This window comes from Cephus cinctus, unplaced genomic scaffold, assembly GCF_000341935.2.
Source record: "Cephus cinctus unplaced genomic scaffold, Ccin1 Ccin1_scaffold1184, whole genome shotgun sequence".
Lineage (NCBI taxonomy): Eukaryota > Metazoa > Arthropoda > Insecta > Hymenoptera > Cephidae > Cephus > Cephus cinctus.
In genome coordinates this window covers 1,203,123-1,229,024 of record NW_014333664.1, presented here as the reverse complement: position 1 = coordinate 1,229,024, position 25,902 = coordinate 1,203,123, and the positions used below count along the sequence as shown (strand labels likewise).

General features: G+C 38.3%; 2 protein-coding genes across 14 annotated transcripts in view; both read left to right on the top strand.

The window, feature by feature from the left end:
• The window catches only part of LOC107272554 (putative polypeptide N-acetylgalactosaminyltransferase 9), a 118,168-nt gene extending 103,493 nt beyond the window's left edge, over nucleotides 1–14,675 (top strand). For 8 of the 9 annotated variants that reach the window (XM_015749812.2, XM_025089723.1, XM_015749813.2 and 5 more), the window contains 8 exons: nucleotides 1,398–1,567; nucleotides 4,620–4,933; nucleotides 5,003–5,201; nucleotides 5,552–5,721; nucleotides 6,194–6,322; nucleotides 9,060–9,170; nucleotides 12,120–12,248; nucleotides 12,342–14,675. In XM_015749812.2, the coding sequence (XP_015605298.1) occupies nucleotides 1,398–1,567; nucleotides 4,620–4,933; nucleotides 5,003–5,201; nucleotides 5,552–5,721; nucleotides 6,194–6,322; nucleotides 9,060–9,170; nucleotides 12,120–12,248; nucleotides 12,342–12,482 (1,363 nt within the window). In that variant the 3' untranslated portion in view covers nucleotides 12,483–14,675. Of the gene's footprint in view, nucleotides 1–1,397; nucleotides 1,568–4,619; nucleotides 4,934–5,002; nucleotides 5,202–5,551; nucleotides 5,722–6,193; nucleotides 6,323–9,059; nucleotides 9,171–9,660; nucleotides 9,766–12,119; nucleotides 12,249–12,341 lie in introns of all 9 variants that reach the window. The other variant, XM_015749816.2, reaches the window with a different exon arrangement.
• A 1,268-nt stretch (nucleotides 14,676–15,943) lies between these two features.
• LOC107272563 (serine-enriched protein) lies at nucleotides 15,944–25,081 on the top strand. 5 transcript variants are annotated; one of them, XM_025089756.1, is made up of 10 exons: nucleotides 15,947–16,902; nucleotides 17,040–17,653; nucleotides 17,739–18,067; nucleotides 18,183–18,318; nucleotides 18,665–18,703; nucleotides 20,539–20,656; nucleotides 20,932–21,089; nucleotides 21,172–21,303; nucleotides 21,401–21,583; nucleotides 21,728–25,081. In XM_025089756.1, the coding sequence occupies exons 3-10, from the start codon at nucleotides 17,841–17,843 to the stop codon at nucleotides 21,896–21,898; spliced, it is 1,164 nt and encodes a 387-aa protein (XP_024945524.1). In that variant the 5' UTR covers nucleotides 15,947–16,902; nucleotides 17,040–17,653; nucleotides 17,739–17,840; the 3' UTR covers nucleotides 21,899–25,081. The 5 variants fall into 5 exon arrangements, with proteins under 5 accessions (XP_015605320.1, XP_024945524.1, XP_015605321.1 ...); XM_015749834.2 differs by lacking the exon at nucleotides 17,040–17,653 and having other exon boundaries at nucleotides 15,944–16,902; nucleotides 17,826–18,067; nucleotides 21,717–21,901; XM_015749835.2 differs by lacking the exon at nucleotides 17,040–17,653 and having other exon boundaries at nucleotides 17,826–18,067; nucleotides 21,732–21,901.
• Nucleotides 25,082–25,902: the final 821 nt, after the last annotated feature.

Genomic DNA, 25,902 nt, shown 5'->3' with positions numbered 1-25,902 from the left:
TTGAACGAGCTTTCGGCTGAGATCGAACAGCCCTGAGACATTTATAACTTATCCTGAAAACTCGTTAGCTTTGAATTGAAAAATGGATTTTAATATTAGATAAGAAGATGGAATAACTTGGATATTCGGTTTGAACTTCGAAAAAGATTAGTATTCGAGGTTTTTAATTTATTTTTTTTTTTCCGAACAATATCGAACATACTGAGATTTATACTTTTTCAAACGGATTCGACGAAACTTTTCGTAGAGTTCGTTATTGGTATCGAGCGCGTATCTGTAAAAGCGTAAACCATCCTGAAGAACAAAGTGGAAAAGCACTTAAAACTGTCGAACGCTTCAATCATTTCTAGTCGATTGATTTCCAACATCGATATCCACTTTCTGAGGGACAAAAGAGTTCGTATAACTAGCACGCGCAGCTTCCGGTTCGCCGGATGGTATTGAATTCGTTGGCTGGACATCAACTCATAAACCAAAAAAAAAAAAAAAAAAGTATCACTTGTCAAGCGAGGGTCGCTCGCAATTTTTTCCGATGGAAAAAAAAAAGGAAAAGTCAGTATCGATTACGCAGTATCTTTTGTGTCACTCTCCTTTTGTAATAATTATTTTTGAATCTGGAGTTTCGTTATTTTAGAATTACTTCAAACTCTCAAAAACACATGATCAATAATTATAAAAGAGCCTTCGACGAAATGTATACCTTTTAATCAGAGATAATTTTTATTTATAACAGAGATAACTTTATTTATATCTTTACGGGTTTTTCCCTCGAATCTCGAATCAGATTTTTTTTTTAATTCACCAAGTAATACTGACGGTCGAAAAATAAAATCCTGACATAGAAAAGACCATTTCATTTATATATGTATAAGAAATTAGGTACCTCGTTACCACTCCAAATTGCTACTTCGTTCTCCATTATTACAGACACGGTTGAGATCTGAGATATCCGTTATCGAGGACTTGGATTATCGCTAATAATTATCCTTTTATCTGTACGATAACCTGGTAAGAACACGTGACTCGGATAGCGGATTGTCAGGTGCAGTAACTGCGGCAGTATATACGTGGATACATTTATGGACCATGTATCACAAAAGTAAAGACTCCTTTTTCAACAGTGATTAACGGTGTGCAGTTTCGTTGGAAACCGTCGCTAGCTCCGTCTTAGATCTTGTTTGTGTTATCCGGTTGGCAGTACGTGACGGCTATAGAGATTCGGTATTGACTTAGGAAATTGATGAAATTGCAGGATTTGGAAATACCACCGCCACGAACTGGCATACATTGAATATACGTGAATAATTAAGTAGTCTAACGTAGATCCGTTTGACATGCACGTATTTGTCGAGGTTGTTGACAGCTGACTTTACAGATGGATATTATTCTGTTTGCAGGTGCAAGGAGCCAGGACGTTACCTGGAAAAATTACCCGCAACTGCAGTTATTATTTGCTTTCACAACGAAGCTTGGTCGGTGCTACTCAGAACAGTGCATTCGGTCCTGGACAGATCGCCGGATCATTTGATCCAGGAGATCATTCTGGTGGATGATTATTCCGACATGCGTGAGTATTGTGTATAAGGGATATACGATTAGAATAGATTTCTAATAAAAATAAAGTAAAAGGTAAAATATGAGAATTCTTTAAAGGCACGAGACGAGTTTTTCTCCCGAGCAAAGAGAGCCGTCATTTAAATGGGTAACGGGGTGCTTTTGCCGTCACGCACGAACGAACGTATTTTCCTAGCCCTGGCTCGCCACACTCTTTATCCTCTTACTCACTCGCACTTGCTACCTTTCCTATTTTTATTTCGATCCGCTACCAGCTACCCTATTCCAGAACCCCTAACGGAATAGGATTCTCCGGTTCGTTTGCGACGAATATATTTTCCTCAAAGCGTTCGTCTGCTTTCGGGCGCGATCGACTCCACTCGACTCTTTAAATGGCTGAATGATCGCGGCTAATAAATTTCAAGAAATAGGGCGCAGGGGTCCGCCGTAGTAGGTTTCGATGGATACGGCCCTGTTTTGTCACCCTTATTTCCATCCAATCTATTTACTTTGGCCATTCGTTACACTTCTGCGTCCTTACCAACATCATGGAGAAGATGGGCGGGGCTGGGGAATGCCATCAATATCGGTAGAAATAGTAGCTATGTATATATACGTACCGGGTGGATCGATTAACAGAGATCTATCTCGGTGAACGCAATGCGTTCCAGGAAAACGTAAAAAAGGAGGAATTCGGTCACGAAATAATCTCACGAACGCTTTATTACGTTCTTTTACTTTTTTATATGTACCTTTAATATAAAAATTCTGCGAATAATGTAATATAACCTGTTATGACACCAGACGAGACAATCGTCGACACTGCGTTACGTGGGTGTCGTCCTTGAAGGGGACGAGTGCTGGGACGTTGGGGATCGTGGCTTTTCACGAGGTCGAGCGATATAACGTGGTAGCCTCATAAAAAGGGTGAATTAACCCGTTGGACGTAGGTCGTAGAGGGTAGAGGGTTAAAAAGTTTCACGGGGAAGGGTCGTGCGTACTTCCGGTCGAAGGTTCACAAGATAAGCACTTGGCGAAGCCACGGAAAGCTACTCTCATAAACATACTTGGCCAGGACGTTCTGCTTGGATGATAGCAGATATGGCTGTCTGGCATGGCGGGGTACCTTTTCTACTAGTGATCCGCGCCTGACCACGTAGTAAAACTTGATTATTTTATTACACCCCAAGATCCCCTAATCTCTAAGAAAGAAGGAAATAAAACGTTCTTCCCTATTTCATTTCCTACCTTATATCCTATGTAATTTGACCTGTGTTTACCGAGATCGTAGAGAACACTTAGTCCTGTCAGACCGTGAGGATTAAACGATCCTTTTATTTGTTTTTTATTTTTCTTTACACAACCCAAGTGTCACACTTGTTTGTTTTTCTTAGCGGAACTTTTCTGGATCGACTGAAGGATTAATTGTAACATTCCCTCAAGATTGTTTCAGATACTTCCTGGTGAAGTTATGCGCCCGGTATGCGCAGGAGACACGGCTTGCTGATCCAGAAAATCCCTTTACTGTCCATAGTTAACTAAGCCCATCCGCTATAGCGGCTTAGGATCGGCCTGAACGGTGCGAGCGTCCTGAACGTCCCGAACGCCGTCCTCATAAAGCCATCCATACGAATAAATCAGGCGAAGTCCACTAATTGCTACCCAGCTGACCATTACTCGGTTAGCCATACCCATAAATCTAAATCGTACTTACAATTATATGGAATCATAGGTCCTACGAAGTGCGGATGAAGAGACCCTAAAATTTGGTTTTTAAGGGATTAATACCCTTATGTCTGTCCGTTGTATTTGCTTTTACTACTTACCTGCTGTATGGTTATGATATGACCTTTTGGGATATCGGCGACGTTCCAGGAATCGGGGGGTACACTTTCTGCGATAACGTAACCTAATCTCAATTAATAAGCCTTTGAAATTCTATATTCTGAATATTCTAGGCGAACGTCGAGACAATTATTTCCCTCGTTACTTTACCTCGTTAATTGGTATTACTCGCGCACATTAATTACTGAGTTCAATCCATTTGGCTGCTTTACCGTTACTGTGTAGGAAGAGATAATGAAATTTCCACGTATAAAGAGGTATTAGTATTAAGATATAGGAAACTTTGACCCACCAATAAAGATTTGGATACTTAGGATATTTCTCAAGGGAGTGAAAAGTAATCGAATGATTTATTGTAGTCGTAGTGTACGTTGACTTTTTCAGTATCAAATTTATTTCAATTATTTAATTAATCCTTTTTTTCCCTTTAATTTTAGTTTCCTGCAGGCTTGCCAATGTCGCATTATTATGCTCGATCTTTGAACTGTCAATTGTACCGTCGAATAATGTGTTTTGCACTCCATGTCACTCATAATTAGCAGAGTTGTCGTTCCCAGTTTCGTAGTACACAAAATGTCGAATTTACACGTAAAACTTAGACAAAATTTTAAAAATTCCGTAACAATTAAGCAATTCGAAAATTTGTAATTCACAAATATTCAGACGTAACAATGGAATTGATACGCATGAATTATTAATATTTTCGTATTCGACTCGTGGAACCTTAATTATTTCTTAATTACCCAATCAGATGGGCGTGATCTATAATACAATAGCCAAAAGAGAAATCGGGTAACGAGTACTGAGCAAAGAGAAAGGAAGAAATCCGCATTTTCGGACCGGAAGATTAACGTGATCCTAGAAGGGTTATTCGTAAAGGGAAGAGTTCAAAGGACTACCAGGGAAATAGAGAGAGCGACTTCAGTCAGACCTAAAGGGAGGATTTAATGTACCCGGAATTCCGTTGGCCCTTAGCTCGGAGAATATCGGGTACTTATACCACAAGGGACCGGAAATCCTTTGACAATTGCCCCAGTGATTCATTCAAAGAATACCACAACTATTCCTAAAGTCCAAAAGGGTGGCATTGTGTTCTTAGTTCAAAGTTAGTCCAAGACTTTAACCGCGATCTTTGTGTCATAATAATAAATTAGAATTTAATTGTTAAATTCATTAATTGTATGTTACATTTTTTTCACGTAATTCCCATTCGATTTCAGCGCATCTAAAGCGACAGCTCGAGGACTACATGATGAACTACCCCAAAGTCAAGATAATCAGGGCTGAAAAGAGGGAGGGTCTGATAAGAGCAAGACTACTAGGAGCTGCAGCAGCGAAGGCGCCAGTCTTAACTTATCTGGATAGTCACTGCGAATGCACGGAAGGCTGGCTGGAACCTCTTCTGGATAGAATTGCCAGAAATTCGAGAACGGTCGTGTGTCCCGTGATCGACGTAATTGACGACACGACGCTGGAATATCATTGGCGCGATTCTGGCGGAGTCAATGTCGGAGGATTCGATTGGAATTTACAGGTATGTTTTTAGTTAAAAATTTTTTAAAAATCCATTTTTCAATTATACCGAAATATTTTATGTCCCCAGTTCAACTGGCACGCTGTACCGGAACGCGAAAAGAAACGTCATAAGAATCCAGCCGAACCTGTCTGGTCTCCGACAATGGCCGGTGGACTCTTCTCCATAGATCGTGCATTCTTCGAAAGACTTGGAACGTACGACAGCGGATTCGACATCTGGGGCGGCGAGAATCTCGAGCTATCGTTCAAGACTTGGATGTGTGGAGGTAGAGAGTATAATACATTCTATGGTATATACTCGATATAGTCTATCTATGGTCCAGGATGGAGAAAACTTTTCGATTTCGTAAAACGATCAGAAACTTTTTCATGGACGAGTTTTATCTTACCGATAGACGGTTATCGGTTGCGAAAGTGAAGTCACTTGAAATCCCATTAGTTAGACGTGTCCGCTATGCTTTACGTATGAAACGTTCAATCTGATAAGGTACCAATGATATGGGACTGGAGAAATTTTTTATTTTTGAAATAAAATATTCATTTACCTATTAAATACGCATAAAATGATTGATATGTTTGTCATCTTTGATTATTTAATTTCCATTATTTTTTTTAGGTACCTTGGAAATCGTACCTTGCTCCCATGTTGGACATATCTTCAGGAAACGTTCACCTTACAAATGGCGTAGTGGTGTCAACGTGCTCAAGAGGAACAGTATCAGGCTGAGTGAAGTGTGGCTGGATGAGTATGCCAAGTACTACTACCAGAGGATAGGACAAGACAAGGTAATTATTCTCTAAGAAGGTAGGATTGACATATCTACCTACTTACCTCTTACCTTATCACGAACAAAGCCAATCAGCGGTATAGAATAGATACTTAAAGTATCAAGGTAACGGAACTAGGATCTTGATAAAGAGCTCATTAAAATCTGACAAAATACATATATATTAAATTGAATAGGGTATAAAAGATTTTCTGATTTTTCTTGAATACTTCAGCTGCACGAGGTTCATCTATTTATTTAGTTTTCTTTAAAGCTTCTTGAGTTACTTTATAATAGAGCAGATCCTTCCTTATATCTTCTTCGCGATACTCCCTGCTCTCCCCATTATTTTTTCTTCGCTTTTCTTTCTATTCGGTCCCGAACGTTACTTGACCCTTAATGGGTACTTGCTCCCATCACCGGTCCCAAGTGAACGGGGATCTTCCTCTGGAACACAGAATGCCACTACGTGTTTTCTTGCCTTTCCACAGGGCAATTACGGGGACGTGTCGGAGCGTAAAGCACTTAGGAAGAAGCTGGACTGCAAGTCCTTCAAGTGGTACCTGGATAACATCTATCCGGAGCTCTTCATACCTGGTGAAGCGGTTGCGTCGGGCGAGGTAATCATCAAACGGTTTCTCTTATTCGATCCAATATTCTGGATGCACTACAGAATGTTTCAGGAAACCTGTCAAATCCATCAGGATGCATCAGCGAGGATCCGCACGAGTCACACGGGAATGACATTTTCACTTTTTTTTTCATTCAGCAGTTCTGATTTCTATTTTTATTATTCTCTTGTTCCTTTTTTTTTTATATTCTCCACGCCATACAGTCCTCTACGGATGCTTTGTGTCACTGCCACTACGCTGTGATTGCGTAATGCGATATGTGCATTCGACGAGATGCAACGGCGAACACTGGGTTCGGTGCATCCAGGTCGCATCGTATCGGACAAGCATTGTGCTCGTGTGTCATGTGGATTATTAGCAGCGACAGGTGACTATCGCTTCAAAACGCGGCCTTTGATTGAGAAACAATACCCCGTGAAATGCGAATACAGGACAATGATCCTGGTCTGTAACGCTTTGTCAAGCATCGGTTAATTTAATGTTACATTGATTCCTTGAATTGGCATTGTTAAAAAAAATCCTAAAAAATATTGAATTTCGCGAATAATTCCTAGACGTCATATTAATCGACAACGTTGATCAACACGGTGGATCAAGTGAATAAAATATTTAAGCTGCATGTTGTATGACTCTTGAAATTATTTATGACGTCATTTCGAAAAATTACCTCACTTTATTCGAACTACACGTACGGGATTGATTGTGCATTAATTTTACTCGACGACGCATTTAACAGCCAGTGATTAATTATACAACGTGATTTATTCACCCCAACCGCCCACTCCGCCCACTCTCTATTTGGCTCCTCGTTGCGTTTCGGTTGCCTATTCGTAATTGCGAAACGATCGTCGTTCACGCTTCGTGTGACAAATGCGACTCCCCACATGACGTACGTTGCGCCACGACAGTTCCTCCTTATATTCCGATTTACTTCTAGCGCCATTACAAAATAACTAATCCCAGGATACATTACTAGACCCACATGTCGGGGATCGTAGACATTGAAACTAGGAGGTATCAAATTTGAAATTTTATTAAATGCCACAGTGCCATGCATTATTATTTTTATTCATTTATTTGCGTGACGAAAGAACTAGTTTGCAGTATACCTTCCTCTGGTGCTTCTGTAGAATTATGAATATCCGAGAATTCCCTAGACCAGCTATATTACTAGCTTTAGTCACGAGTTGGCAGAGCATAGGAACTAACAATTTTCACGGCGCCAAGCAAATCCTAGTTGTAAACTTACGTTTTTGTCAAGCTCTTTCTGTACCGTCGGGCTATTTTTCTCTTTCTCCCCGTCTCTCGCTTTCTCTCCCATCGTGTGTCCTTCATTTTTATGCGTCAACACGAGTGCGTTCCTTTGCTTCACTCTCTCTCTCTCTCTTTCACTACCGACTAAATCACGTACGACGTTCCCTGGGGAATTTATAGTTTGCACAGGGTCTGCCGGAAAGCCTGTCGGGAAAGCGCGTACCGCGCCGTGAATAATTCCGGTACATACGGACGGGAGGCTGGTAATGCAATTTCCGTTCAGGAAGTATCTCAAAATTTCGGTACCAGCTTAAGCCCTCCTTTATATCTACACCGATTCTAGTACCGATTTTGTTATTCCGCTCGGACCAGCGATTCGTCGTTTTTACTGGGTCTTACTACGTATCGCCGTTGCATCTCGATTTCCTTTCCCTCGCGTCATTAAGATTTTACAAATATCGTCTAGGAACTTTTCGAAGCCGCTAGATGGCAGCACTTCGATGTACTACTGGATGATGCGGATAGTGCGGATTGCAGTGCAGCGAACCAGATAACATTTTTATTTTACAGAGTTGCCAGTGTTGTACAGGATTGCAGGGGGAGGAGTGGGAGGGTCGAGGATGTACGAGGATGGGGTCCCGGATACAAAATTGCAACGATCACAAAAAGTCCCGGGCAGTCCAATGACATTGAGACTCCCACCCCACGCCTCTGTGATATGTGCATTACGAGTACATGTGCATGACTAGTAAACGTGCGGTGGCCGCTTCTCGCGTGCGCTCGATTTGTTTTCGTCCGTTCGCTTGGCTATGAAAAAAAGAATATAAAAATAGTCACAAGTAAAAACTTGAAAAAAAAAAAAAGAAAAAAATTCCTATAACGATAAAGGTATACCTCGTGTACGTACACGGCAAACTGTTATCGTTGCGAAAACGAGATACCAAAAAGAATTTTCTAATTTTTTTGGATTAACCACATGACAAATTTACCGATGTGCGATTTTTTTTTTGGAGAAAAAAGTGTTTACGTGATTCGCCTGAAAATCGTTCTCGTGTAGCTGGAATACGTGAGGTTCTTCTCCATTTCAAAATGTAATTTTGAAAAGCACTCGGAATCAGCCACCGCATAAGGTTACCAGTCGATTTCCGGTTGGTCATTTCGAAAAATTGAGAAACTAGGCAAAAAGGTTTCTCGTGTTACAGGAAGCAGTAATGGATTTCCAAAAGTATTGCTCTACCTTTTGTTCTTACAATAATTTCACTTGCTTTTATTTCTCATTATACTTCGAAATGGCCAATTTGCTATCTGAAATAATTTATTGTATTTTTTTTTTTGGTTAATTTTTATATCCAATCTCTATCTGCAGTCTCTGATTTCGTTGTATTCTGTATAATGATAACTCGATTGATTAACCTTGTATATAGATTAATTGTAACTAACCGCCAATTAAAATGTAAATACTAACACTCAGGTTCGTAATCTTGGTGAGGGCGGAAACACCTGCTTGGACTCCCCTGCTCGCAAGGCTGACTTACATAAACCGGCTGGACTCTACCCCTGCCATCGACAGGGTGGCAACCAGGTACAATTAATTAAATCCGCCAGACACCCGTTTAGGGTGTCCCTTGTACAGTCCCTGGCTTCCTCCTCGATGCTATCCTTCTGTTTTCTATTTTTTCCCCTACACATATACAAAAAAAAAAAAAAAACTCGAAAACATCCCGAATCCATCCAAAATGGCAAAAAGGTATAATTCTGTAAATTTCTTTCTCAATTGCAATTAATGTAGATCGTACGAAAAAGTTTATTGACCCGTAGAATTCAATATTGTAGTACATAACGATGACGTAACTAATGTATTTATAAATAACAACGAACAACCGCGTCTGTACAGTAGATCGTGACAAAGCGGTATGGGAATTAACGAAATAACCGAAAAAAAAACTAACAGAAAGATTTTGGAAATTTACAAGAAAAATTTATATGACGTATAGTTTTATCAAATACTCCTAGTTCGTCGAACTATACAAGAATTTGAAGGTTGAACATCTCGATGTAATTTTACGATACAGATAAGACAACTCGTTAGCAGTGTCTGTATAGACTCGCCAGGAAAACCGGAAGATCTTCACCAGCCGGTTGGCCTTTGGCCATGTCACGGCCAAGGTGGAAATCAGGTAGGGGAAATGTGATAAAGAATTTTCATCAGAGGATCGTAGGACCATTTTCTCTCTCTCTATATATATATATATATTTAGGAACATTCGCTATATTATTCAAATATACCAACACTCTCCCATATAAAAAGTATGAGAGAATATAGAAGCAGCAGCCCAGGTTCCCTTTTGTAACACGTAAGAGAAAAGCGTCTGGCGTTTCAATTAATGTCTCTGCCATTAACAACCGTGGGCGGTAATACTGCTGGAGTCATATGAAAGTCCACAAAAGACCATAAAAAATGTTTAAATCCGGTTAAAATTTTTAATAAAAATTTATACAAACACTTCCAATTTATAATATTCAAATATTTGTACAACGTTTGTATTACTTTACGAAAGAAAAAAAAAAAAAAAAAAAAAAAAAAAAAAAAAAAAAAAAAAAAAAAAAAAAAAAAAAAAAAAAAAAAAAAAGAAAAAAAAACATTCAACAATCACATACAATTTTCTTGGCGCGTGACAGAGACGGGTTGAGAGTCAGTAAATTTTGTATTATCTCGTCAGTTTTAATCGCTCCACCCTATATTAATCGGTACGGTTTAATGGTCTATCCTATTACACACCTACGTGATATGGCGTTTTCGTACCTGTGAGTTTACAGGTTAACTGTGTCTGCAGTACTCGTAACGATACTCGCGGGAGCACGAATTAGCTGCACGATATTAACAGCGCGAATAAAACTGAATTCGAGTCGTTTAAAACGGGCCTATGAAATTACCGTGTATCGCATTAATGATAGTCGTCAGTTAAAGTGAAGTACACAGTGTCGGGGTTAATGCCAGGTAAAAATTGTAAAAAGTTCCATGGGATACAATGTACATGATAATAAATATAACGACTGGTACGATTTTTTTTTTTTTTTTTTCATACTAACCGTTAATGACTTTTTATTACGGAATCTTTGCTCGTCACCGAAAACAACCCCTAGGCGAGTTAGCTTAATCAGTGTAAACATTTATGACGTCACACGACAAATCGTAAAGCCGCGCGTACGCGAATAAAATTGGGGTAAATCGGTTTATACAGCGAAACAACCAGTACACAGAGAACGCTTCAGTTGTGTTCTCGCGAAGCACCGCTTTTATTCGGCTATTTAGTCTGACGATTAAGCCGCACTTTACGGCAATTACTTCACTCCGCCGACGCCGACGCACGGCGTCGAGCTTCCACGGGACGGCTGATAAAATCGCTCGCGCCTCTACGATTTACTGCCGTCTCCGTACAGCGCGACCGAATTACGACGTTATCCTTGGTAGTTTTCAGAAATCGGTTAATTTACTCGCATTTACGACAGCTGGAATATCGGCGTTCGGATGCCCCGCCATTTTGGTTACTTTTTACGACGTGTATCTCCATGTACGTTTTCCGAATGCCGTCAAGGAAACTTCCCGACGGTTAACCGCGACTCGTTTCACTGTCGCTCCCATGAATACGTGGTTTTAGGTTTGGACAGAAATTCAATTGATTCGAAACAACTTTGCCAATATCCCTGAATATTCCAGGCGATTCCGATTATTTTCTATCCCTTTGACATCCGATTACATCCATGCACGCTCGTGCGAACGATTTAGATTTTTTTTTTATTTTTTTTTTTTTTTTCAATATTTCCTTCGCACGAGCGATTCCGTGCAATGGTAAACCTTCTTGCTACCAACGTTAGAAATTTTTGAAAAAATTTAAAAATTATGCAATTTTTATAAATTTCAAACAAGCTATCGAGCTTCCGACGATCGTTTATTCAATTGGACTTTCTAAAGTGAAGGGACGAGAGCATCAGTTTCGTTGGCACTCAATGACCGGTATGCACAGTTGTGTGCCCAGTTCTAAAGTTGGCCAAACACAATAGGGTGTATTCGATCAACGCAATTTCGAGGACCACTGGACTCAATTATCGATGTCCGTTGCTCATTAACAGTTGTGGCTTTGACGTGACCAGTTTTACGAGGGTTGAGATGAGTACCGGTAGGGTGATGTTCACCGTGATGACCCCAAGTCCCGGTGCTGACCTCTCTGCGACATGAATGACTAATTTCACTAGCAACTGTTAATATCGCTGGAGTTAACTTGGGAGCAGCTCGTATCGCGTTATTGTAGCTGACCATACGTATCAGCTATCTGGACATTACGGCTCCATGATCTTGCGAAGGCTAAATCATTCTGGTAGGATCCAATTGCATTTGAACTTTAAGGTAAACTGGATAGGAACGATCGCGAATAGTAAGAATGCAAGAGCCGTTGGTAGCACTGGAAGCCATTGCACTGGAATGACCTGTAAGATTATTAACGTGACTCTAACTTGATTATCGGTTTCGCAGTACTGGATGCTGAGCAAGACTGGCGAAATACGACGGGATGAATCCTGCCTGGATTACAGCGGCACTGATGTGATACTTTATCCATGTCATGGGAGCAAAGGAAATCAGCAATGGATATACAATCCACAGGTAATAATGACGAGTGGTGACCTTAAGGAAAAATTGATTTTATTCGATAAAAAAAAAAGATTATGTAATATTGAATGTTTTTCTTTCTTTTAGACTAAACAAATACGTCACGGTAGCAGCGACAAGTGTCTGGCTATCACTGAGAGCAAGCAACGACTACTTATGGAGGAGTGTTCCGCGTCGGCGCTCAGACAAAGATGGTCCTTTGAAAATTATGATCCATCGAAGCTGTGATATCGCGCATTCTCGCGACAGGATCAATCCTTCTCGAGCCGGAGCGGCCAATACGATTTTGCGGCGGTACCATGGGCTTCCGGACATCAGCAGCAGCAACAGCAGCAGCAACAGCAGCAACGTTATTCTATGGCAAAGACACGTTTCGGACAATAGATACATTTTAGTGAAACAATATCGAATTGATATCGATCCTTGCCGAGGGAGAGATTCTTTAGATTCTTTCATGAGATTACTCGAATAAGCGTGATTTGAATTGTAAATCGATCGAATCTATATTATACATATGTATATCCTGCTAATTTTTAGCTAATTAGTTTGACGAAGATATACCAATCTTGTCTGGAATTAACTGACCCTTACGAATTATTGATACGATAACAAAGATTCTTGATGGGCCATCCTTGTGCAATGTGTTTACTGTACGAGAATCACCCTTGATCCCGAGGATTTTTCTGGGTAGTTTCTGTTATTTTTATTATTATCTTTTCTGAGTTTTTAGGAGAATTACATATGTAGAGTAACGAGAATCTATTGTGACGGGACGTATAGGCGCTCGCTATTGACTGATCTGTCTTGAGTTGTTAGGAGAATATTTTTATTTTATTTTTTCCATTCAATGGCGACGCGCCTCTCGTTTATGCAATTGGGTATTACTGTGCTTAAGTATAGCTAACATTTAAGATAGATTGGAATTACGAATTTTCTCTGTAAATAATTGACAAAACTCGACGTTCGGTTCCAAGTTTCATTCGAGGACATTGAAACATCGTCGCGACGTGCGACGATCGTGATCAGTTTTTCATGAAATTCGATGTGTTTTTCCATGGCGAATCTCCGGATAAGAAAATGAAAATATAAAGCGGGGGACAGGGGGCGTAGCTGGAGTATAAAAGATTTACGACGAAATCTCGATATTCGCATGTAACAGCATACGTCGAATTTGTATTTATTGATAGTTTATCTTGCGTTTAACATTCGTACTTTAGAAATAAATTCCATTGACGTGTAGAAAAACTCGTCGGAATTTCTAACACATTCCAAAATCGTGCGTTCGCAGTTCTATTGACCCTTATCGCTACAGCAGTATTGCCGATTGGAGTGATAAGGGTTAACATTAGAACTGTGCAAAAGACTTTCATGATTTTTACTCAAATCATTAGTAGATTAAGAGAACAATAATGTGTATAACGACAAACAAATGCGAAACACATTCCAGCGTCATAAATTTGTACATTCGTGTAAAGAAATTAACTAAGATTTTTCAAACATTAATACTTGATTAAGCCACTTTGAAAAGTTTAAATACATAGCCAATCGAATGCGTAAATTGTTCAAGTTAAATAGAAAAATTTACGACGTCCTATTAACGACTCATTTTCAACATTGCACGCAGGATCGACATGCTTTTGCAATTGATAATTCAAAAATCACAAACATCGAATTATCGACGTACAATGCGTTAAGCGTCTCATCCTAAAGAATTATCGCATGAAATAATGCATCAGTCGTTTGAGTAAACGAAAAGTATTAAAAAATATTTGATCTTGAAAATTATTGCGTTTCGATATGGCTGACCCGACTAACTGCGGATGTAACAATTAATTACGTAAGAATATCGTGGAATTATCGTTAGAGGTTTGAAAGAGGCGAGTGCTTAAGTGGATATTATTGATTAGCAAATCCTCGTCGTAGAATTATTAAATGACTTTAAATAATTAATAACAATGATGCATAAGGATTTCGCCACTTTGCGAATTATCGCGAATACGTGCGTCTATACAAGGTTTAATTGAAAACACGCTCCAAGAACATTCTAAGAGATTTTCGAAGAACTGAAAGCATTCATTCATCCATTCGCATCTCTTGGAGCGTGGCTGAGATGCAGGAAAGCATTTATATATATACACTATATACATACATATATATATATATATGAAATTTTCTACACTTAGTAAGGATGTAGCATATCGTAAGAGAAAGTGACATATGGAGCCGCGAAACGGCGATAAAAGAAAAAGTAAATTGAGAATCGCGCGACGCGGCGCGTTAATTAATGTAATATCAAACGTGCCTTATTTCAATGTGTACATAAATATTATTACCATGATTAATTCATTACTACGAGAACCTCTATGATAACGTGCAAGAATTTGTGTTAAATAAATCGATGTTGTTTTATGTTATCGATTAGTTATTGGTCTTGTGATTCCACCCTAACCTATAAAGGTAGGAAGGCAGCATAATAATCCATCGTTACAATTTTGTGCTAGTTCCCACATATAATTTTATTCATTATATTTTTTTCTAATTGATACAAAATTTCGTGATAATTTTCATTTGCAATATTTATCATTAATTGATACTATTACTGTACTGAGTATAATTTCACTGACTGTACTGTGCTAGCGATTATTACCGATGTTCATATTAGGTCAAGACAAAAGTTGTACAGGTAGTTATTATTTCATCCGTCATACGAAGAGTACACTAATTAACAGAACACGTATGTAGCCAACGTAACGATAATATCTATCGAACCATTTTTTAATTGGTTAAGCCGCTACCTCGCAGAAACGAGAATGAAATCGCTCGTTATTCTCGCGCAGGCGTTATAGATGCTTGCCTGGAATTTCTCATGGAAACTTGCTGTGCGAGAGACTCCACTTGTTGTTGAAAGCTTGCGAGCTTTGGCGAACATCGCAGCCCCAAGCTGTAGATGGAAATTCCAAGGGGAAACGATCCCTGGCATTATTAAATTTCGTTATTTCTACATAACACAATTACTACTGTCAATTTCAATATGCATTTATATTCATATTCTTGGTATTTTTTTTTTCCATTATCTTATTCGATTCTACAAAGGTATTTTCAAAGACGATAAACTCTTGGCGTATTTCCAGGCTACTTGTTGCGGATCAGCCGTTATTCATCGTTGAACGGAGTCAAACTATATCAGAGTGAGCTAAAGTATTGTACGGAAACATGAATGACTTGGCATGGCATAGGAGGGCAGGGTGTGACCTTGACCCAGATTTTTCTGAAACAGGTTATTTATTATTGTATCGATTATTGTACGTATTTATTTATTGCTCAAGAAAAAGCAATCAATGGCGAAAAAGAATAAGTCTTTCAATGTCACTTGACAATTGACAACCGGAAACGAGAATAACAATATAGAAAGTCCGAGTTTAAAAAAATTTAAGAACCAGCTTCAAAATTCACGGGCATAAAATTAAATAATTAAATTAACTAATTATATTATTCATTTAACTTGGTCGATAGCATGTATCCCATTGAATGACAGCACGTTTTATTGTATGTTCTAAGGGATATCAACAACGGGGTATCGATAATTGCCAGGTTGGAGTAAAAGGCAAAGGTCGAATAAGGGTAAGTAAAAGATAGTCCAACTCAGAACCTACATTTATAGAAAGAATTTTTCCCTGGTACTTCAAAAGCGATACGACCTTTAAGGATTGATCTTTTTTTTCCAATCATCAACGTCATTCAGGTCATCATCCACTCGCCCCTATTAACCAGGCACTAGTCACCCCTTTTTATGTTTTCATGTTGGGATGAACAATGCAAGCCCTGTTGTCCCTGGAAAGCTCACTTCCATGTACAAGGCTGTTCGTGGCTCTATTGGCGCAAGCTCGTGAGCTTGCCGGCGCCTGCGTCACGATGCCTACGTCGTAGTCCTGAAATTATTGGAGTCGCAAGTGGAGGCTCTGTTGATTGTGAAGTGCACTGCCTGATGGGCACCCCTTTGGAAGCTCGCTTATACGATATCCATCCATTCATAGATTGGGCTGTTCATAGATAAGCTCCTGGTGAGCTTGCAAGCATTCATGCAAGCTGGGAGAGTTCTTTGTTTCGTTAAGGGTATTGGCAAAGACGAATGATAAAAGAGCTTGGGGGATATATTCACATTCGTGTTCTGTGTCGGGGAGCTTTTTGGTATCGAGGGCTTCGTAGAAGGAGTGTGTCGTGTTTGAGTGATTCCGAAGTGTTGTAATATTGGAAATTTGTTATCATTGTATTTTCACGAGGCTGAAAACGTCTTTTGACAGGATTGATTTTTGAAAAAGTCTCAGGCTATTTGTACTTTTTCGGTCTTCCTTTGCGACTGAACGAAACTCACGTAATTTATTTTCAACGCAAAGATTCGTAGTGACCTGATTCATTAATTTGTAGATTTAATTTTTGCTATATATATTGTTTTTTTTAAATTGTTTTTTTCATTGTTACAAAAAGTTGGCTGATGCTTCGAGAAGAGTAATTTTTTGTTTAACGCTCTTTGAGCTTTGGCCGGCTACGGTATTATGTATAATACTAGAATAACGGAAGTGAGGTAAAAGTGTTTTTTCGGGGCAGAAATAGCCCGTCGGGCGACAAGGCTCCGGGAACAGAGCAACAGGTAATTCCAGTCTATTTTATATCTATGTACTTAAAACCCAAGTATTTATAATTCACTTTAGTACACTGCAAAAGAAATGATTCAAAACTTTATTTTCATATCAAATTGTGTATCATCCTTCTTACCCCTGCTAATAGGCAACATGCAATACTACGTTCATCAAGAGATCGTAGTAAATATTCCCTGAAAGTAGGCAACCCGATATGCTCGTGTGAAAATTAAAAACTGAAAATATTCACATTTTCGAATAAAAATGATTTAAAAAATGTACTTCTTGCGTAAACCCCGTTATTATTTCTTAATTTTTGTTTGATTTCAAATAAAAAATCCAATATTCCTAATTCACATAAATCATCTTCAATAAGTGATTAAATGAAAGACAAAAAATGTTAGCCCCAATAAAGGCCCAACGCAAGCAGATTAATAGTCGTCGATGAATAAAATCTGAATCATGGGTAATTATGACTCATTCCCTCAGATTTACTATCCATTTAATAGATACTAGAGGAATAAAGAATGGCCAATATTCCAGTCATGAAAAAAATAATTCTTATGTAATATCTCCCATAAAAATACCTCATGAAACATAATACACTGAGATATCTACTACTGAAATCAGTGACTAGGCTATTCGGATCGACCAGCAAGTCACAACCCTGACAGGACTGTTAATTTCAAGAGTTAAAAATGCTGGATAATTCTAGAACCTACGCAAATAGATTTCTTGATTAAAAGCCTGTTCGTCTACCTGGTAATTAAGAATTATTCATGCTCAGACGCTATATAATGCCCAACCCAACCTGCACAACTCTGCCTATTGCTCTTGTACCCTACAGCATTTTCATTCAGATCGTCTGGTACAATTTACCACTTGGACACCACGGTGCATCAGTCAACCATAGATTTTTATTAATCTTCATCAGGAAAGTACGAGCTCAATGCCGGAAGCTTCGGGTTCAGGAGTCGGTCTAGGTCTTGGAATGATGGGTGCAGCCGACGCCCTCTCCGAGGAACCAGATTATTCGACGTTCGAGAACAAAACTGGCCTGGCCGAGGACATGAAGTTCTTAGCGAGTATGCCGGAGCTCTGTGACGTCACTTTCCTCGTAGGAGATACCCGCGAGCCCGTCTGCGCCGTCAAGGCCGTCCTGGCCGCAAGGAGCAGGTATCAATAACCTCATGCGATACGTTCAGCTTGACGTATAACAGTTACACCTAAAAAAATTTATTTTTTATCAAAAAAATTTTCCGCTGAGTTCAACTATTTAATGGGTATACAGGGTGTTTCATAAGATGCTGTATCAAGCACCGAGTCCGCAACGTAAAAAAGAGCCGCCGCCGCGCGAAAACAAATTGCGACTCTTCTTGAAGAGAAGCTCCGAGCCACTTCTGAATCTTCAGAACGCGGCGCAACAGGTAACACCCTATCGATCAGTATTTTATTATATAGATCTATATTTATATATATATATATATATATATATATATTGATGCAATAACGGAAGTCGTGTGAATTTATTATTTTTGCCCTGCCAAATGCTCAAAATTATTACGAAGGTGACGACGCTGAAACGTTTTTATTTGAATATAAAGTGAAAAAAAAAAATTTAATTTCTTTTTGGAAAATATAAAAAAAAACGTCACAGTCTCGTCGCGAGTCGAAGACGATGTATGCAAATATACAAAACCGATTGGTTATTGACACGCGCCTTGGTGTTACGATATAGATATAGTAAGTGTGTATTTGTTATGTGTCGTGTAGCGGTCAGGGTTCACGCAGCAGCTGGCTCCCATACAAGAGGTACATTTACCATAACTTTTGTACAGAAAAATGTATCCTATAATTTACCTCAATATGAAATCTCACTATTTGCAATTTAAATATCTGCATTTACTTTAATCACTTTTATATTGACCCTGAAACCCCACTGTTTTTTTTCGGCATCCGTAAACCCCATACATGGGTCGTTCGTGTCTGTGCTCGACGTCATAGTCTTCCTGGCCGTAGGCAAATAAAGAGAACTAAACCTTTTTTAGTTTATGGTCAATAGCTGCAAGGGTCTGCTTACACTTGAAATTTTCTTACGTGGACACTAATGACCCATGTGTGGGATTCCAGTGTTAATTCAAGTGTCTGTCATTTTAAAACTATCTGTATTTTTTTATTGTTATTATTATTTTTTACTTGACCCCGCATCGCCGATTCTTCAACCCTTTCACACGTGCTCGCATTGCCTTACTCTTGATATCAGTAGGGCAGTGTGAACGCACCTTCATAAACTGCCAGGATTTATCATGGCTAAAATAATGATCAAATATTATCGCACATTTGAATTATTTATTGTAGTTACGTTCTGATCGATTAAAGTTCACGCTGACCTATGACGTCGCAAAGTATTACAGTCCTATGGTGGGTGTAGGTTCTAATACCGGCATTAGTTATTATCACACCTTCGTTGATATACGTAATTAATGGATCCACTTTTTCTACGAGAAAAATAAAAATATCTATCGGCGCTATTTGTGTTGCTATAACAATTTTCAAAGCTATTTGTAGTATATATTGTAACGATACAAAGTTTGTGGTCATTTGCAAGATGGTAGACGGCTTTTTAGTAATTATGAATCTCATTAATGCCGGGATCCTAGTCACGCCTATCCTAAAATGCACGCAATGACTGACAGGCGGATGTGTAACTATAATTTATTTCCTCGAGTCACGCGCCATACGTTACCTTTGTTCGAGAAATCTTTTGATCTCGAAAACTGGAGGAAATTTAATTTACATAAAAATAACGATCGCTCGACAAACAGTGTATAAGCTTGAAGTAAACGTTATGTCGTGCATCTATTGTTTATCCTTAAAAAAAAATATCAGGATCTGAACAAATTTTATTTTTTACATAATTTTCATAAGGGACAAATATCTTGGACTTTTGTTATTTTAGGTGATGCATGAACTTTTTTTAACGTTTGAATTTTTATTTAATATTGACTCTAGATAATCTTATAAGGACACACGTGTTTTTTCACACGCGGCCTGTATAAATGCGACGTATCTCATTAATGGAATTCTTACAAATTATTTATTCTTTCTTTCACGTGACTGTACATCGATTGGATTTTAATACATTTTTTATATCTAATTCTAGGTCACTTTTGTATCTGTGCATACATGCATTCTTAATTACATATGTTTTTCTACTTTACGTATTATTCTTACGCAGCCGTGCAAGTTGCTTATAGCATGGATATGTACTGCTTGATTTTGCTATATTTCAGCTTGAATTATGTATATACAGTTTTGTGAATTTTCAAATTCTCCTTAATGCCGTGGTCCGAGTTACGGCCATGCTAAGATGCACGCAATGACTGACAGACGGATACGTACCTGTGATTTATTTCCTCGAGTCACGCGCTGTACGTTACCTTCGTTCGAGATATCTTCGAATTTCGAAAACTGGATGAAATTTAGTTCACATAATAATAACGATCGCTCGACGTACAGTGTACAAGCTTTCAGTAAAGGTTATTTCGTGCATCCGTTGTTCGTCCTCAAAAAAATTATCAGGATGTGATTAAACGCAATTTATTTTTTACATAATTTTCCTTTAAATTTCATGATTCATCTGACAGCCACAGTCCAATCAGCATCATACATTGATCATCGAGGAATTCGAGCCCGATGTATTTCGTCAGCTGATCGAATATATTCATACAGGATGCGTTACGTTGCAGCCCAGAACATTGTTGGGTAAGGATATTCATAAAAAGTCATGTGATTTAAAACAAAATGATAGAGTTTTTGGGAATAAAATAACTGTAACACGTTCGCTCGATCCAAGTTGCTACTGTTCTGTATTTTTGCGTCTGGTACTATCAACGGTCGCTAAACTACTGATTGTATTAGTAGCGTCTCCTCACTCTGTTTACGTCCACACTTGCATACACGCTCTGATACTACAAGTTGATATGTAATTTTATTCCATCGATCAATTAGATTTTTCAATGATAATTTAATTTGTTCAGGAGTCATGAACGCTGCTGATTATTATGGATTGGACGAATTGAGACGAGCCTGTGCTGGCTTCGTGCAATGCTGCATAACCGTGGATACTGTCTGTGCATTGTTAGCATCAGCCGAACGATACATTCAGTACAAATGCACAAAATCTTTGGTGCAAAAGGTCAGAATAAATTTATATTATATACAGGTCATAGATTTTGTTTTAAGTATAACACAAAAAATAAGAGACATTGCAATTGCAGGTACTGGAATTCGTGGACGAGCACGGTAACGAGGTACTAAATTTGGGCTCGTTTACATTGCTACCGCAACACGTGGTAAGATTGATCCTTGCCCGAGAGGAATTGAGAGCGGATGAATTTACAAAATTTCAGGTCTTTTTTCTTTTTTAACGAAATTTTTACCACTGTACCGAATACTGTGTTATTGATAATTCGAAAAAAAAATTCTTTTTTACTCCGATATCTCCAGGCTGCCCTAATGTGGAGCAAGAAATATTGCGACAGCAACCAAAATACTCCACTGAAGGATGTGATCGGAAACTTTTTGGAATATATACAATTCCATAAAATTCCGGCAAACGTACTGATGCGCGAAGTCTATCCTCTGGCGCTGGTACCGAACAACATGATAATGAACGCTTTGGCCTATCAGGTGCGTAACAGGAAAGAACCGCCGAGCAATAGCGAAAGGCGGGAAATTTGAATTTCCATGACTGACCTTGAGAGATTATAAGAAAGAAAAGTGTATAAAAATGAATAGTCTCAAGGGTGGCACTTGACCAAAGGGTTGTTGCAGGCAGACCCTTCCAGTGTTGACCCCGGGAAGCTCTCCCCCCACCGAGTGAGACGCCAGGGGCGTAGTATGTCTGTGCAATCGTCCTTGGATCCATATGGTAGTAATACGACCTTAAGCTCAAGCGGAAGTGACGCCGGTTCCGATCAGAAACAGCACTCAGGTAGCAACTAACCTCCAGCCTCGGCCGCCACCATTGCGGCCGTTCCGGATGAACCTGCCAAGTGCGAGGAAGAGATCGTCCCAGCCTCCGTGGACCCACCGCAGCTTCTTAACCGAGACGAGGAACCGGAAGCGGTAGAAGAACTCGGCGGTCTCTACATTAGACTCGTACTAAGGCAGGAAGGTCGTGCCGACTTAGTTTGGTTATACAAGACGCACAAATTTTAACAACTTTTTTTTTGGGTCCCTTTTGATTTTTCGTTTGGGCCGCATATGGAGATTTTTCGAATAATACAGAAAAGCGCGCTATCGGGAGATTCGAAAAATCATCGAATATTAATTTACAGCGAAAAAGCAAAAATGCCTGATATTTTTTTTTCATTCGAAAATCATTATTGTATTTTCATGAAAATGGATTTTTGTCAGAACTATACGTCAAGTGTACCGGACAGTTTACTTGTCCTGCGATTGAATTTGAGGGGAGATAGTTAAAAAAAAATGTTACCAACTAAAGCCAATTTCTATGTGACTTTATAATCAATTATCAGATGTCGTTTGATGTGATTTTAATTGATCTATGTTCGTGGGAGGGCAAATCACTGCACTTCTCTGATGGTGGCGACTTAAAGGCAATCTCTATGAAAACTAACGATCGATCAGCTCGATCGATTATCTATCGATCGTAGTCGTTGCAATATGCTTGAATTAAATCCTATCGTGAAAGATAGTTTATTGTTACGACATATCTATCGATATAACGTTATCCGATTCATAGATACAGATTCGAAGTATATATTTGATACTACACTAGAGAATTTTTTCATTCCCTATATCGATAAATCTTCGTGTTCAATGTAAACAAAAAAAAATCGTTGGAACTTCATCCTGATAAACCCATCGCAATATCTTCATGTGTCCGATCGCGCGCCGATCGCGACGTGTCGCTGGATTGTAAACACGCGTCGATCGGTCCGATTTTTTATTAGTACAAAAAATAATAATGAAGATGCACCCTGTTCGTTAATCGTAGTCTTCGTGACATTTTTCCAAGAAAGAATTTCGAAATTGCCAATTTTTATCGGACGCGTAACAATTAATTAGCAAATTAGTATCGTCGTATATATAGTTAAATGTGAGCGACTGTGGCTTTTGTACGCGCACATAATAACGAATCGAAAACGCTTTGAGATTTCGCAAGAGTTATATATACGCTACGAAGCCAAGAAAAATGATTGCAAAAAATTTTGCAAAATCACCGACGAAAATCCGATTTCGAAATTCTCCATGGAGTTAGTTGCTACCGAGTTCCGCGGGAGTTTGTGCGAATTCGACTATAAGATGTAAACACTGAATATGATTGTTACGTGAAGCAAACGATAGAAAGTATATACATATATAGTTTATATTTGGGCGATTTCTGCAAATTGCAAATCGATACCTTGACACGTTTACCGATCGTAAGAGTTTACCGATCATATTGCTATAAGACATGGCGTTACACCGTATTGGCACTTTTGTGATTGATTTCGTTACATAATGAGTATACGTATATATACATATATATATTTATGTATTTATGAAAAAATCACTAAATGACGTTACCTCTTCAAACGTCAAAATTGTGATTGCTAATGTTTCTAAAGACTTGAAGAAAAGAGAAAAAGATGAAATATTTTCCACTGGAATCCAAAATTAATTTGTTCCCCATGACGATACTTGTTGTACAAAATTTAAATCAGATCGACCAATCGCGTTTGATCTATATCCCATAAGTGGGCATGCGATTGGCTAATTCCACCTCAGTCTCCCCAAAACGAAAACAGCCAATAGCATCCGCCTTGGAGAAGCGGTTTAATAATAATAATAGGTCGTAAGCAATTTTACAATAATAATGATCAAATTAATTTGGATTCCCAGTCTCGTGCTACACGATATATCAGGAAATACAAGGATTGTCGTCAAGATTTACGTTGCGCGTAACCATAAAAAAATTGCTATGGATCTTGATGAAAAAAAAAATATCGATCATTGACATATGAGAATAAAGTAAAAAACGATCGCTCCATCGTCGCTGAACGAAGCTCCAGTTCCTGATGACGAATCCCCAATAGAATTTGCTATGACGATAAACAGAGATTTTATATGGTCGTGTTATATGCGGCAGGTTGCGGCATAAGTGTCAAGGTTATGTTATTACTTGTAAATTAATGTAATTAAACAAAGAAGAAAAAAACAATGAAATCACGTACAGTCCGTTTCAACGATTACCTGGACTGCAGATCCTGACCGGATCTTTGCTTGATGATAGACCCTAGTCCAGGGCACCGTTGATGCTCAATCTACATGGTTAACAGACGTAGGTCATATGCACAGGCATTTGAAAAAAATATACAAGAGCAAAAATAGCGACGCGTAATACATTCGTACGTACGTATACATGCGTATAATATATATATATATATATTTATTTATACATATGGTCTATGTATCATCGTTCTTATCTGTGCGCGTCGAAATTTCTATATCGTTTTTTACATATAACTTCGTTGGTCAGCCTGGCTATTCCTCATTCGCGTGAAAAAGAGCGACTCTTACTAGGGATGAAAAAAGTAAAAAAATAATAATAATTCTAACGTAATAATAATTATCATAATGAACCGAGTCGATCGGAACATATCTCGCTTATCGACTCTTTGATGTCGTACTTCATTTACACGCGCCTTTTCTGATTGGCCGATGACTTTTGCTGCTCGCGACACTTATCGTGGATCACATGGCGATTAGATTACGTAATATTTTCGCGGGTTGTTTATGAAGGAGCGTAATGGCTTTTTCTCGCAGATTTCGCAAAAAATTTTTATTATCGTATGCGATTTTAAATTACGAAATGGTTATTTTGAAAAAATGTTGACTCAAATTTCCCAAAAAAATTTTAACTGCGATGCAAATTTTTTTTGAAATTAGATTATGAGTCAGATCGTTATATATAGAATTAAAATTTTTTTTCGTTTATCGGACACATGTTTATGTCATTGCGAATATCTGGCACGTTCCGATCAGCTCGAGTTTGCCAAACGGAATGAATTCTACCTAAAGTTCGATCTCTATAATGTTGTGATATACTGTAGCCAAAAAAAAAAGATAAAAAAAATTATTCGCAAAATAAAGCAAAACACAAATGTAAGGCGTATTTTTCTATCGGGTTTCCTTTGCACAATTTTTCGCAAAGTCGCAACCGGCGGCGTGTGGCTCTGTTATCAATGACGATTTTTTTTGTTTCTAATTGATTTAATCAATGAGACAAATAGATACGGCAGAACGGTGAATTGTTCCATGTGATTTTATCAATTCACATATGTGACAGTCTCATTAATAACAGACTCATTCCTTGGCACGTTTCTATAAATTATTGGTGAACGATAATGAATGACGATTTTACATTAATATCGCATCGGAATGAATCAGGCTATCAGACTGGAGCCGAAATGTTAAGAATGATTATATCATATTGATTTAATTACGCAAACAAGAATATATTTTGGTTGTTTTTATTTGTAACCAAATATTTGTACTTCTTTGATAAAGAAAAAATAACCGTACTGCTTCCATCGTATTAAAATATCTTTATCATTATTGCATGTGAAAATTTAAAATAATAAATTGCACGAAAATAATTGTATTACCGTTAATCGATTGTTATGCGATTTCATAAATATTTTAATTACATAAATTTAATTCGATATTACAATTTTTGTCAAAAATCACGAATTAATGAATAATTGTCTAATAAAATTGAGATTACGTGCAAAATAATCTATTTCTAACAATGGACTTTGTTTGTTTTGTGTCGCAAGAAGGTTCAGACATTTTCGAATGTGAATAAGACATGCAGAATTGAATGTATGAAAAATATATATATTGGATTTCTGTCCAAGGTGATATATACATTGTATTTATTAGATATATCCACAATCCATTCGTTCTATTTATATCAAGAGAAATTATGACGTCCTGTC